General features: G+C 40.3%; 1 protein-coding gene across 9 annotated transcripts in view; it reads right to left on the minus strand.

The window, feature by feature from the left end:
• The window catches only part of ptpn23a (protein tyrosine phosphatase, non-receptor type 23, a), a 100363-nt gene that overhangs the window by 46132 nt on the left and 39774 nt on the right, over nt 1–14457 (minus strand). For all 9 annotated transcript variants that reach the window (XM_069922160.1, XM_069922156.1, XM_069922159.1 and 6 more), the window contains 6 exons: nt 13842–13889; nt 13665–13721; nt 9735–9793; nt 5569–5648; nt 5133–5247; nt 1490–1555 (listed from right to left, as the gene is read on the minus strand). In XM_069922160.1, the coding sequence (XP_069778261.1) occupies nt 1490–1555; nt 5133–5247; nt 5569–5648; nt 9735–9793; nt 13665–13721; nt 13842–13889 (425 nt within the window). The remainder of the gene's footprint in view (nt 1–1489; nt 1556–5132; nt 5248–5568; nt 5649–9734; nt 9794–13664; nt 13722–13841; nt 13890–14457) is intronic.

Here is a 14457-nt window from a genome sequence, read left to right on the forward strand (position 1 = left end):
ACTCTTGCATGAACAACACTTTCACAATAAATTGCTTTTGAAACTATAACTAAATCTAACATGGGTACCACCTTCTCTGGAGTGCCATATGCGGTTGAGGATGTGAGATTGTGTATGTGAGGAAAAGTTTTGTCACAAGTAAGCAGAGGTGAGGGTGGAAAGAGGTTTCTGGGACTGGCACATAGTTCGGTGCTGGGTTCCTTGCTGTGTCATCTAGATCAATGAATTAGATGAAAATGTACAAGGCATTAAATTTTTTTTAAGGGCAAAGTAACAGGCACTTTTGGACCATGAGCCCAGTCCACCCAATTGGCCTACACCCCCGGAATGTTTTGAAGGGTGGGAGGAAACCGGAGCCCCTGGGGAAAAGCCACACAGACATCGGGAGAATGTACAAACTCCTTACAGACAGCACAGGATTCAATGCTGTAACAGTGTTGCACTAACTGCGTCGCCCGTGATTCACAAGTTTGTGCATGATATTGCAGTCCTTGGTATTGTAGATAGTGAAGATGGCTGCCAATACAGAGAAAATCTAACATGGGTACCACCTTCTCTGGAGTGCTAAAGAGCAGAAATATCTATGAGTTCAGGTACATAGGTCGTTGAAAGCGTCTGCTTAGAACAGAGGAATTTCTTTAGCCAGAGGGTGGCAAATCTGTGGCATTTGTTGCCATATGCGGTTGAGGAGGTCAGGTCATTGGGTGTATTTAAAGCAGAGATTGATAGGTTCTTGATTAGCCAGGGTATCAAAGGTTATGGGGAGAAGGCCAGGCAGTGGGGCTGAGTGGGGAAAATGGATCAGCTTATGATTAAATAGGAGGGCAGACTCAATGAGCTGAATAGCCTTTTTCTGTTGTGTCTTATAGAAAGTGAAGTCACAGGTAGGGTGGTCAAAACTGCTTATGGCACATTGGCCATCATCAGTCAGGGTATGGAGTTAGCAGTTGCACAAGAATTGGTGAGGCCCCATTTGGAATATTGCATTCAGTTTTGGTCATCGTGCTACAGGAAAGGTGAGATTTATAAGAATGTTGTCAGGAAACAGGGGCCTGAGCAACAGGGAGAGGCTGAGCAGGCTAGGGTTTTATTCTTTGGATCACAGAGCAATGAGGGGTAGTCACATAGAGGGTATACAGAGTCATGAGAGGAATAGTCTGGGTGAGCACAGAGAGTCTTTTCTTGGGAGTAAGGGAAAATAAATAACCAAAGGATATAGATTCAGTGTGAGGGAGAGATTTTTAATGGGAGTATCTGTTTTTTTTAAAAAAAGAGGGTGATGAGTGTATGGATTCGGCTGCCAGAGGAGGTGACTGAGGTAGCTAAGATTGTAACATCTAAGAAGAATTTGGACCAATACAGGGGTAGGATAGGTTTAAAGGGATATGGACCAAATGCAGGCAGGTGGGACTAATGTGGGTGAAACATTTTGTTAGTGTGGACAAGTTGGGCCAAAGATCCTGTTTCTAATCTTCTGTCTATGACTTACTCCAAGACTTCATTTTTGGTGTCTATTTTATCGACAACTTCTCGCAGTAATTTTGCTTTTTCTTCACTGGAGAAAGGAAACAGTAAAACCACAGATTAGATGCAACGATATATTTCAATGTCATGCAACATTCAGTGTAAAACAAAGTGGCTTCAAATATGAAATACAACAGCAAATAATCAGGAAATCCAGCATGCTCATTGTTAAAAGAAATACTCAAACGTAGTCTTTCAAAGAATTTTAATTAGTAATTTAAAGAAAATAATGCAAACCATTTCCCTATTTCAAATAAACATAACAATTGCTAAATGAATGCCTGATATCTTGAAGGAGAGCACAGAAATAAAAGCTAACACTTTAAGGAGAACCTTGACCAATTCCTGAAATTTTGACTTGTCTTCCTCAAGTTTTAGTTGGTAAATTTTGATTAAAATGTTGTTTTAGGTTTGGGCATTTATTGCCTTTCCTTGTGATGGAGGTTTATTTGTCATTAGACTCTTAACACTGACAACAAATTTTTTTCTGTATAATGTATATAATTCACCCTAATTTTAGTCTTTTTTCTTTGGAAATCCATCAACCAATCTCAGTCAACACAAATCATTTCAAAAGAGTAACCTATTTCCACACTTTGAATCTTCCATCGTATCAACCACCTAGAACTGCTTGTGTTCTGGATTTCCAACTAAAAAGTACAAACACACCATTTCTAAATAAGCTGCGATTCTAACTCATGTATTTATTGTTCCACTAGTAAAGCAAGTCAAAATCCTGCAACTTTCTAATATGAAAGTATTGCCCATCAGAGGGCAATTCCACACCTCCTCAACAGAAATCAGGGGCAAACAACACTATATAACCATATACAGCACAGGACAGGACAGGCCAGTTTGGCCCTACTAGTCCACGTCGGAACAAATCCCCACCCTCCTAGACCCACTGACAAGCACCTGGTCCATACCCCTCCAATCCACTCCCCTCCATGTAATTATCCAGTCTTTCCTTAAATGTAAATAACGTCCTTGCTTCAACCACCTCCGCCGGAAGCTTATTCCACATCCCAACCACCCTTTGCGTGAAGAAATTTCCCCTCATGTTCCCCTTATAATTTTACCCCTGCAATCTTAAACCATGGCCTCTGGTTTGAATATCCCCCACTCTTAAATGAAAAAGCCTATCGACGTTGGCTCTCTCTGTCCCTTTTAAAATCTTGAACACCTCCATCAAATCCCTCCATCAAATCTCCCCTCAATCTTCTACGCTCCAGAGAAAAAAAGCCCCAAGCTGCTCAACCTTTCTCTGTAACTCAAACCCTGACATCCTGTCAACATTCTCGTGAACCTTCTCTCTATTTTGTTTATATCCTTCCTATAATTTGGTGACCAAAACTGCACACAGTATTCCAAACTTGGCCTCACCAATGCTTTGTACAATTTCATCATAACATCCCAACTCTTGAATTCAATACTCCGATTTATGAAGGCCAACATTCCAAATGCCTTCTTCACCACTCTATCTACCTGAGAATCAACTTTGAGGGTACTATTTACCATAACTTTTAAATCCCTTTGTTGATCTGCACTCCTCAATTGTTTACCATTCAATGTATATGACCTCTTTAGATTTGCCTTTCCAAAATGCAACACTTCACACTTATCCGTATTAAATTCCATCAGCCATTTCTCAGCCCACTCCTCTAGCTTCCCTATATCTCTTTTTAAGCTACGGTAATCTTCCTCACTGTCTACAATACCACCAATCTTTGTATCATCTGCAAACTTACTTATCCAATTCACCACCCCTTCTTCCAGATCGTTAATATATATAACAAACAATAGTGGACCCAGGACCGATCCCTGAGGAACTCCACTAGTCACCGGCCTCCAATTTGACAAACAATTTTCTACCAGTACTCTCTGACACCTCCCATCCAACCATTGCTGAATCCATTTCACTACCTCCTTATTTATACCTAATGCCTCCACCTTTTTTCCTAACCTCCTGTGGAGAACTTTGTCAAAAGCTTTACTAAAGTCTAAAAAGACAACATCCACAGTCTTCCCTTCATCAATCTTTTTTGTAACCCCCTTGAAAAACTCTATAAGGTTTGTTAAGCATGATCTACCCCAGACAAAACCATGCTGACTACTACCTATCAATCCCTGTTCTTCCAAATATTTGTTAATGCCATCCCTCAGAACACTTTCCATCAACTTACCCACCACAGACGTCAGACTCACAGGTCTATAATTTCCAGGCTTACATTTGGACCCTTTTTTAAACAGCGGAACAACATGAACCACCCTCCAATCCTCTGGCACTACCCCTGTGACCAGTGACATCCTAAATATCTCTGTTAATGGCCCCACTATCTGTATACTAGTATCCCTGAGTGTCCTTGGGAATACATTGTCCGGACCTGGAGATTTGTCCACCTTTATCTTTTTTTAAACACTGCCATCACTACCTCCTCGGTTATCCTTATATAACCATATAACCATTTACGGAGCGGAAACAGGCCACGTTGGCCTTTTGAGTCCGCACCGGTTCACTGATTTTGTGCACCCTCTTCAGGCATTGGTTCCGTTCATGACCTCCCCACTATTTTTCTTTACTTCAACTGGTACAATATATTTTTTTTCCCTAGTGAATACCGAGGAAAAGAAATCTTTTAAAATTTCCCCCATCTCCTCTGACTTTTCACTCGGCCTACCCTCCCTATCTACAAGGGGTCCAATTCTATCCCTCACTAATCTTTTACTTTTAATGTACCTATAGAAACCCTTTGGATTTATTCTTACTCTGCCTGCCAAAGCCTCTTCGTGCCTCTTTTTGGCCTTTCTAATTTCTTTCTTAAGATTTTTTTCTACACTCCTTGTAGTCCTCTTTCAATTTCTCATCACCCTGCTGTTTATACCTCTTGTACACCTCCCTCTTTCTCCTAACCAAATTTCCAATCAATATTCCTCGAAAACCAAGGATCCCTATGACTTCCAGCCTTTCCTTTGATCCTCACTGGGACATATCTACTCTGTACTCTCAAAATTTCTTCTTTGAATATTCTCTATTTTTCATTTACATCCTTTCCTGAAAAAAATCATGTCCCACTCAATACTCCCCAAAGCCATTCTCATTCCTTCGAAATTTGCTTTTCTCCAATCCAGAACCTCAACTTTAGGCCCTTCTTTGCTCTTACCTAAAACTACCCTAAAACTAACAGAGTTGTGATCACTAGACCCAATTTGTTCTCCAACATTAACCTCAGACACCTGATCTATCTCGTTCCCTAACAGGAGATCCAGTATTACACCGTCCCGAGTCAGTTCCTCTACGTATTGATTAAGAAAACTATCTTGCACACATTTGAGAAACTCTACCCCATCCAGCCCTCTTACTGTAAGAGGCTCTTACACAAAGAATAATATCCCATTGGGTTATCTCAAAGTCAAATGTTCTCAAATTCCTAAAATTTACATGATTTATATTTGCAACTAAGTGCAAGCAAATAGAAAAAAAATCCTTTGAGCAAGCATAGAAAACAAATGTCACAAGGTAATGGCATACTCACATTAAAGCAAACTAGTTTTTAAATATCCAGTGCTTGCATTACAGTATCTATGTTGAAGTTTCCAGTCTCCCTCACCTGTATAGAGATGATGCTTCATGAGCTTCCATTGGTACCAATTTTGCAAAGATGTCAGGACCTGTCACATTTGGGTCAGTTGGATTGACAGGAAGGGCTTTTACCAGAGATGCTCCTATTAAATACAGATTACCATAAGATTTAAAATGCAAGCATTTATTTCTAGAAATGCAGTTGATAAATAAAAGTGTAGTTTATTGTAATTTTTAAAAAAATATGCTGCCCATTTGAAAGGCTTGGTATCATGTCAGTGAACTTCATAGATGACAGCAAGAAAAGGGAAAAACTGTTTAAAGCAATGTTTCTAACATTCTGAATCCTGCAAAACACATATTGGTTAGAGCTAGTGTCACTACAAAGTATCCTGCTGAGAAAAAAAATTGCAGCTTCACAAGAGATTACTCAAAATATTGAGATAATTTTTAAACATTCTTGCCTTTGACAGATGTAAGCGAATCGATGGGTGGCACAGCCTCGTGGTAGACGAAGTCATTATCCTTCTTGGCTGCAGTGTATCTGCATGTAAAAAAAATGATCAAAACTGGTGAAAAATATCTTTTCTCCCCAAATACATTTCGCCCATACTTCTTCCCATCCAAATATCCGTTAATAACAAAATCACAATGACTTTCAAGATGGGAGCAAAGAGAACAAGAAAATCTTCCAAATATGCAGCATGTAAACCTTGGGACTTCAATTAGGGAACTCCTTACATAGTACTACTGGAACAGTGATAACGGATTTAAATTGGAATACAGAACAAGGAGCGACAGGAAGAGGCAAATTTATCAGATAGCATCAAGGCTTACGTAAGCCCTTTTCACATTTGCAAGTGCTCCCAGGAATTAACCACCAATTGGCCTTTAAAGTGCCAAGCTTGAAAGCAAAATCAGCTCAATACTGACGTCAGATGATGTCATCTCACGCCAAGGAATGACAGCCTCAACCCCGAGTACAATCACTGGCGTCTGCAAACCCGGCGTTGCAATCAGGCAAGCGTGAAATGGGTAATTGCACTGTGGGATCGAAATGACCCAGGTTTTTGCGTAAGTGCGGGAATGTGAGGGAAGATTAAAATGAAGGTATAAACTTTGCCATGGAAAAGTTGCAGTGTTGGGGGGGGGGGCTAGGGGAGAGAGAGAGAGAAAAAAATAAATAGCAATAGGGGACTATTTTTAAACAGCGTGGGAAAACTGGTATTCGTTCAACAAGGTTATTACCTACAGTAAAAAAGTACATATTGTGAACAATAACAAAAATTTTTATGCGAAAAAAAAAGAATCTCCCCCTCCTCCTCTCACCCAGCTCTCTTTAGGAGAGTCAAAAAGAAAAAAAAACTAAAATATAAACTAAAATATTTTTACTAAAATCTAATCAAAGTAAATTTAAATGTAAATATTCTAAATATAAAGACCACTTATTAAGAAAAAAAGAATAATTATCATGTAAAACATACGTGATTTTTTCCATTACCAAACAAGTTTTCATCTCATTATGCCATCTATTAATATCAATTACTTAGTGCACAATTTATAAAGACCGTGGGAAAAACCAATGGCAGACCTCGCTTCCCAGAATGCCACGCGGCATAAATGCTCCATGATGCAGCTGATCATAAAGCCCTTTCTCTTCTGCATGGAATTCTTGGAGGGCAGGTCGTCATCACTTTTTCCCCCCACGGTATTTATAAATTGTAAGCGATAGCGTTCCCAACTTTCCCACGCTGTTTAAAAATTGTCCACTATTACTGTTTATTGCTAGCATTTTCCCAGGGTCCCTTATAAAAGTGTATATAGGTTGGCACATCAACGACAGGAGCTGAAGAGCTCATACTGTGCTGTAGATAAAGCTTAATTGTGTTATAATTAGGCATGATTAATTTTGTTCAAATATAAGATCATAAAACATCAATCATGATTTAGAGCAGGTCCATCATCACTCGATGTGTCATGACGTCACCAGTAGAAGGTAGAACAGTCCTAACCCCAGGGATGGCTCCTTGCAAGTGTGAAAGGACTCAATGACCCAGTTAGGAGTGGTCAAGTGTGAAAAGCCAAACCCCCATTCCTATCCCGGGACACTGAACAGCCAATTTAGTGGGATGCGTGAAAGGGGCTTTAGATTTGAAGTTACAGAAATAAGTTGCATAATATAGTTCTGAATTTTCATTGTCGACATGGTTTTTCAATACAGAATGGAACACTGATGTTGACATAAACATTAAATAATGGTACTAGTAACATGTTAATCATTCTACTCAGATTAGTCAATTCTTACATCACACCTTGTTGGACGTTGGTCTTTCTTTAGCTGCCTACCATATCCCGTGGGAGCTGACTATATGAGAAGACTCCATTTGGCTCCAGCAGTGTGAGTAGTGGCAGCAAGATACAGACCGAGATAAGTCAGCCATAAATTCAGGAAATGCATATTTTGGTATGAGGTCTTATAAGAAAGAAGGAAGTAGCCACAAGGCTTTAGAGCCCAGTTAGTGGACATATATATATGAAAAAAAATAGAACACAGTATCTGGTATGTTTCAGGTGGGAATTGATTTTGATCTCAACTTTGTCCCTCCATTGGTTGACAAATACCACATGTTACAAGGAGCATTATTTGCAGTGTCTACCGGCATCACCTACGGCTCCTAGAACGCTTCCACCAGCGTTGTCTCCGCTCCATCCTCAACATCCATTGGAGCGCTTTCATCCCTAACGTTGAAGTACTCGAGATGGCAGAGGTCGACAGCATCAAGTCCACGCTGCTGAAGATCCAGCTGCGCTGGGTGGGTCACGTCTCCAGAATGGAGGACCATCGCCTTCCCAAGATTGTGTTATATGGCGAGCTCTCCACTGGCCACCGTGACAGAGGTGCACCAAAGAAAAGGTACAAGGACTGCCTAAAGAAATCTCTTGGTGCCTGCCACATTGACCACCGCCAGTGGGCTGATATCGCCTCAAACCGTGCATCTTGGCGCCTCAGTTTGACGGGCAGCAGCCTCCTTTGAAGAAGACCGCAGAGCCCACCTCACTGACAAAAGGCAAAGGAGGAAAAACCCAACACCCAACCCCAACCAACCAATTTTCCCCTGCAGCCGCTGCATCCGTGTCTGCCTGTCCCGCATCGGACTTGTCAGCCACAAACGAGCCTGCAGCTGACGTGGACTTTTACCCCCTCCATAAATCTTCGTCCGCGAAGCCAAGCCAAAGAAGAAATTTGCAGTGTCATCTTTGCCACCTGTGAAAAGATGACTGGAGAAACACATGTGAAGAATGTGGATGTGGGAGGCAAGATCATTAAGACTGCAGGTGACAAAAAGATTGGCAGAGGTGATGGAAATATGGAAAATAGTGCTAAAGTGCAGAGATCAATCAGCATTTTAGTGAGGTGGACTGAAAATAGCAAGTGGAGTTTAATCCATACAAAGGCGAGGGGATGCATTTTAGGAACACGAATGTGAACTAGTACATAAACCATTGCTGACATGATTCATGATAGGATAGGGCTAGAGTTTATTGTCAGCGATACACATTCAATGCGCAGATGCACTGAACTTCTTTCTTACCAACTACAATAGTGTACAAAAAACCATATTGCAGCACGAGGCAGAAAGTAGCATAGTACAGGTTTTTCATCCAAGTTGTGCTGACCTATATTGTCATACTCCACAACAATCTCATTGCCTACTTCACACCCAAAACACTTTATTTTCTTATATCCATCTGCCTATCTAAGAGATTGTTAAATGTCTCTATTGCCCCAGTCTCCACCATCACTCCTGGCATTGCATTCCAGGCACCTACCATTTGTGAGTGAAAAAATGTTGATCTCCCCTTAACATTCCTTCACTCACCTTAAACAGATTTGGAAGTAAAACACGAAAGTCTGCAGACACCATAGTTGGAAGTAAAACACAATGCTGGATGAAGAGGGTCAAGCTGAAACATCTTTATCTTTGCTATATAAAGGACACGTATGACCTGCTGAGATCCTCCAGTATTCTAGTATTTGTCATTATATCTACACAGAAAAGATGCTGGCTGTCCAATCTATCAGTGACTCTTAATCTTAAATAATAAAGTCACCTCTAACCTTTCGTCATTCCAAAGAGAAAAGCCCTAGCTTTGTCAACCTTGCTTCATAAGAATTGTTCTCCCATCGAGCAACATCCTGGTAAATTTCCTCTGCACCCTCTCTAAAGGTTCAATATTCTTTCCATCATGAGGTGACAGAACTGAACACAATACTCCAAGTGTGGTCCAACCAGAGTTTGATAGAGGTGCAACATTACCTCATGGCTCTTGAACTCACCTCTCCAATTAATGAAGGACAGCTTACACTGTCTTAACTATAACAGGTCTGCCAATTGAGATCCAATTCACAATGTAAAGTGCAAAAAGGCACAAGAAAATGAGAAAGTCAGAGAGATGTCACTACAGACTCTTATAGGGATCCTTTTGGAAGATTGCAATTAATTAGAACTTTGTTTGCATCTGATCCATTACACATTATGTACAAGAGAGAAAAAGAAAATTATGTAAAGATTAGGAAGTGCAATAATTACTCAGAAAATGCTTATAAATAAATCTTTTGATTACTTACTTTCCACCAATTACATCCATAGTAAATCGCAATGCTTCTTGTACAGTCTCTGGCTGCCCCTAGAAAAAAGGGACAATTCTCAGTCAACTTTTGTATTGGATATTGATATCCAGTGGAATGCAGGCAAAGCAAATGCCTCCTCCCCTACAAGGGTGTGCACAGACACTCTAATGTTTTCAATTAATGCTAGGTTTTTTTCCCCCTTGAGCTTTTAATTTACTTGTTACACAGAGCATACCTTCTTATATCTTCATCCTATCCAGTACAAATCTCAGTACTTCAAAGAAACAGTGGACCACGGAACAACACACAAAATGCTGGAGGAACTCAGCAGGTCAGGCAGCATCCATGAAAGGCAAAAGATAGTCAATGGTTTGGGCTGAAACTCTTTATCATGAACAGCAAGAAAAAAAACAGAAGATCAAATAAATCAGTGGGGGTGATTATCAGAAGTGATAGCAGAAAGAGATGGAAGGCTGAGGAAGTTAAACAAGAAAGTTTGCAGGTACTGGGGTCATGTGCAGTACAAATATGTTCTGGAGAAACTCAGCAGGTCATGCAGCATCCATAAGAAGTAAGGGCAACCAATGTTTCGGGCTGAGGAAGATGCATGCTGATTAGAGGAAAGAAGTGAAGGGGGTAGGGAACTGGTGGAAGGAAGGCATGGGGGTTGATGGGAAGATAGAGAAGTGAATGAGAGATTAGGGAAGCCTGAAGGGGGGAGGTAACCTGAAATCGGAGGAGTCAATACCATCTGAATGGTCAATCTCCGACCAGCCAGCATCATCGGTTTCTCTGACTTCTGGTAATCTCTCCCAGTATTTTCTTAAATTGTCTTGCTTTTCTGTCATTCTTCAAGCTCTGAGCCAATCTCTCAACATATACAAGTCCTGCCATTCCAAGTGTCAGTCTGGTGAATATTGATCAACTCCATTCACAGAATTAACATCCTGTCTTAGGTAAAGAAACCCAAAAATGGTCGCAATATTCCATCAAGGCCCTTGTATAATCATACCAAAATATCTTTGCACCTACATTCAAATCCTCTTGTTGTGAAGGGCAAAGTATTATTTTCCACCTTAAGTGTTTGCTGCTCCTGTTAGTTGGCCTATTTTTAAAAAAAACTATGCTGGAGAAACTCAACAGGTCAAACTGTGTACTTAATATAGCAAAGATACATAAACAGCATTTTGGGTTTGAGTCCCTCATCAAGGGATAAGCAAAGGTTTGTTCGGTGCCTACCTACATTTGGCTCATCCCTTGATGAAGGGCTCAAGCCCAAAACGTTGATTATGTATCTTTACCTTTGACCTGCTGAGTTTTTCCAACACTGGGTTTTTACTTTCTACACAATCAGCTTTTCCCCCTTTACAATTACTGATATTGCAGACATTATCAAATATCTGAGCTTACATTTTCACTCTATACCACCCTGGCCCATGTCTAGAGAATAGATTACAGCAATTACTTATCAGAATTTCTAGAGACTTCTCAAATTTGTGATTTCTGGTCTTTATAATGACCATAACATTACAGGTCAGGTACCACATATCCGAAGTTCTGAATTCTGAAGATCCAAAGACTGAACTTTTTTTAGCGCCAACATGATGTCACAAATGGAAAAAAAAATCAACACCCGTCTTGCCCACGTGGAGCTTTGACGCTCAGTTGGTGCCAGTGAGGGGGTGGGGGGGGGGGGTGGCAGGATGTTGACGGAAACCAAAGAAGAAAATGTTAATGTCACAAATTTGAGGGTGCCTATATGGAATATGAAGTGTTGTTCCTCCAATTTTCAGATAGTCTCAGTCTGGCAGTGCATGAGACCATGTTCAAACAGGTTGGCATGGGAATGGGGGAGGGAATTGAAATGGGTTGCCACTGGGAGATCCCTGCTATTGCAGCAAAAAGAATGAAGGAACTGAACAAAGAAATGTCCCAGTCTATGACCAGACTCTCCAAAGTAGAGCAGACGACAACAGAGGCACTGCATGCAGTAGATGACTCCTGCAGATTCACAAGTGTTGTTTCACTCCAAAGGACTGTTTGGAACCCTAAATAGTGATGAGGGAAGAGGTGTAGGTGCAAGTGTAGCATTTCCTGCAGACGAAGGGGGTAGGTGCCAAGGAGGGAATTGGAGGGAAGGGAGGAGTGGACGAGGAGTCACAGAGGGACTCCCCCCCACCCAATTTGAGGGTTGCCCACCAGGGAGCTAGGAGAAAATAACTTAGCAATTCTCTGGATGCAGTGAACTAGCCAGCAGAATTTATTTAAGAGCAAGATTTCCATGCTGGTGAGGGTAATCCTGCCAGTTGATCCCCAGGATTCTGCACATAATGGCTGGAAGTTTTGGGGAATTTAAATGTGGCACCAGTGGCCAGTCCAGGATTCACTAATGATAGAAAAGTCAGCTCTATGAATCAAAGCCTTTAGCAACTTCCAAAAGTTTCCATTTTTAAAAACACAATTTTGTAGTTCAAAGAAATTACAATGGCATCATTGTTTTTTTTTCTTGGACCTGCCCAAAAATGTCTGTCGCGTTTCAGCAAGGATTGAAGCTGCACTGGCCTTCTAGGAGGTTCTTTGCAGCAATGGAACACAGATCATAAGGGTACAGGCAAGGATCATACCCATGATGGAAGGCAAATAAAAAATCTTCTCAATTCCCACACTCAGATTTGTTTCCCCAATGGATTGTCACAAAGGTTTCATATACCTTCTCAATTCCTGCCCCACCCATTTATCCTCTGCCTCAGACGTAGAAGTTACCAACATGACCTAGCTGGAAAGCACTGTTGGTTTTTTAATGTAGACTGATGTCAGAAGAGCAGCAGATGTCCCAACAATTATATGGCTGAAGGAAAAAAGTGAAAGGAATTACAAACTTGGAGGGCCAGAAATTGCAATTTACTTTCTGGGTACACAGTCAGGATTAAGGCACAGATGGCATTTAAAGTTTTTTTTTCTCTCTTAACTGCTATCAATTTCTCCTTCAAAGGTCTTCAATTTGAAGACTCTAAGGCTCTTGAAGAAAACAATGTTGACAAAGTCTTAAATAGGCCATACAGTACCATAACATTCCACTGAGGTTGCATACAATTTCCCCATTAACAAAATGTAAAACATTGGGTGCAGTGAGCTTTTGAGTTTGTAACTATTTTAAAATGGGATGATTCTGATATTATATTTTACTTCGACTCTTGATTAGATTCAGTTAAACTTTATTTTTTTTTAGAAATAGAAGACCATGTCTCCTTTCCTCTGCCTCTCCACCCCCTCCCTCACCATTCAGAGAGCTACCCCCCCTCCCCCATGACCTCAGCTTTTTATATCTCCTGTTCTCCCACCCATATCCACCTAAGACCTCTTGCCTATGGGCCTCTGCTCCTCCGCCTCCCTTAACCCACCATTTTATTTAGGCACCTGTCTGATTTTTGCTCATAGCTTGACGAAGGGCTCAGGACCAAAACTTGGTATCATCATCTTTTCTACATAAAGAACACGATGTGACTTGTGAGCTTCTCTAGCATTTTTGTGTAAAATAGAAGAGAATGACAGAAAACCTACAAAAGAAATTAACTATTAAATGTAGAGCACTCTTTAGCTTGGCTTCAGTTTAGTTCAATAACCCCAGTCTTAGTGTATTTGTGCAATACCAATTCTCACCAGCCAATGGAAATAGTCAGTAAAGTTAAAAACTGACAAAAAAAAAGCAAAGTTTACAAGAAAACCTAAAATTGCAAAACAAAAGTTGTATTTACAGGTCTGTCAGCATCTCTTGGGCTACAAGGATATAAAATAGTATCTAATGAGTGAGCTCTTCTATCATTTCCTTTTAAAAAAAAATAAATGGAGCATAATCTCTTTACACTAAAACAACATCATTTTGTACTACATACTAGGCATTCTTCAAATAAACAAGCTGGAGCTTACCTTTGCCAACTTGATTGCTTCATTCAACTTGTCGAATGAACTTTGAAAGTAGGCGAGCTGCAACAACAAAAAATAAAGCCATTCTAATATTAGCTCTAATGTAGTCAAGTAGATGTAGAAATTTTAATCCAATCAGATTTTACAAATCCACGAGAGGAAGAAATATTTTATACTCACCCTTTCTCCATATTTCTGTTGTTCCTCTAATTGCTTGCCCATATGAAGCTATAATAAATACAAAAAGTCTTCAGATTACTAATTAGCAAACAAGCATGAGAAAGATGGAAATAGTTATCAGTGATGTGGAGAACAATAACAATCTATTATATTTATGGAACAAAAAGAGTTGCTGTTCTACTGAAAGTAACAGCAGTTCAAGTTTATTGTCACATGCAGAGATTTATTTTGCGCTCTAACCAGCAAGTTAACTCACACAAATATAGCAAATAATACAGTACACAGAGAGAGAGAGAGAGAGAGAGAGAGAGAGAGAGAGAGAGAGAGAGAGAGAGAGAGAGAGAGAGAGAATCTTCTTTATAACAGAAGAGGATTTTTTTTTAAAATGTTGGCTGCTTTTCTAAGGCAGCGAGGTGCAGGAGACGTAGATGAAGTTGATAGAGCATCAAATAAACCAAAATATATTTGATATGGCGAGAAGTCAAAAGTAATAACTTCTTTTAAGTGAAAATTTCCTGCACTGATATTAAATGTTAAAGGAGAGAAGGGTCTGTCGCAAACTCTCTTTAACTTTTAAACATGAGAAACCTTTTTTTTAACCTTCATGTTCAAGACT

Source organism: Narcine bancroftii, chromosome 2, assembly GCF_036971445.1.
Source record: "Narcine bancroftii isolate sNarBan1 chromosome 2, sNarBan1.hap1, whole genome shotgun sequence".
NCBI classification, from domain to species: Eukaryota; Metazoa; Chordata; class Chondrichthyes; order Torpediniformes; family Narcinidae; genus Narcine; species Narcine bancroftii.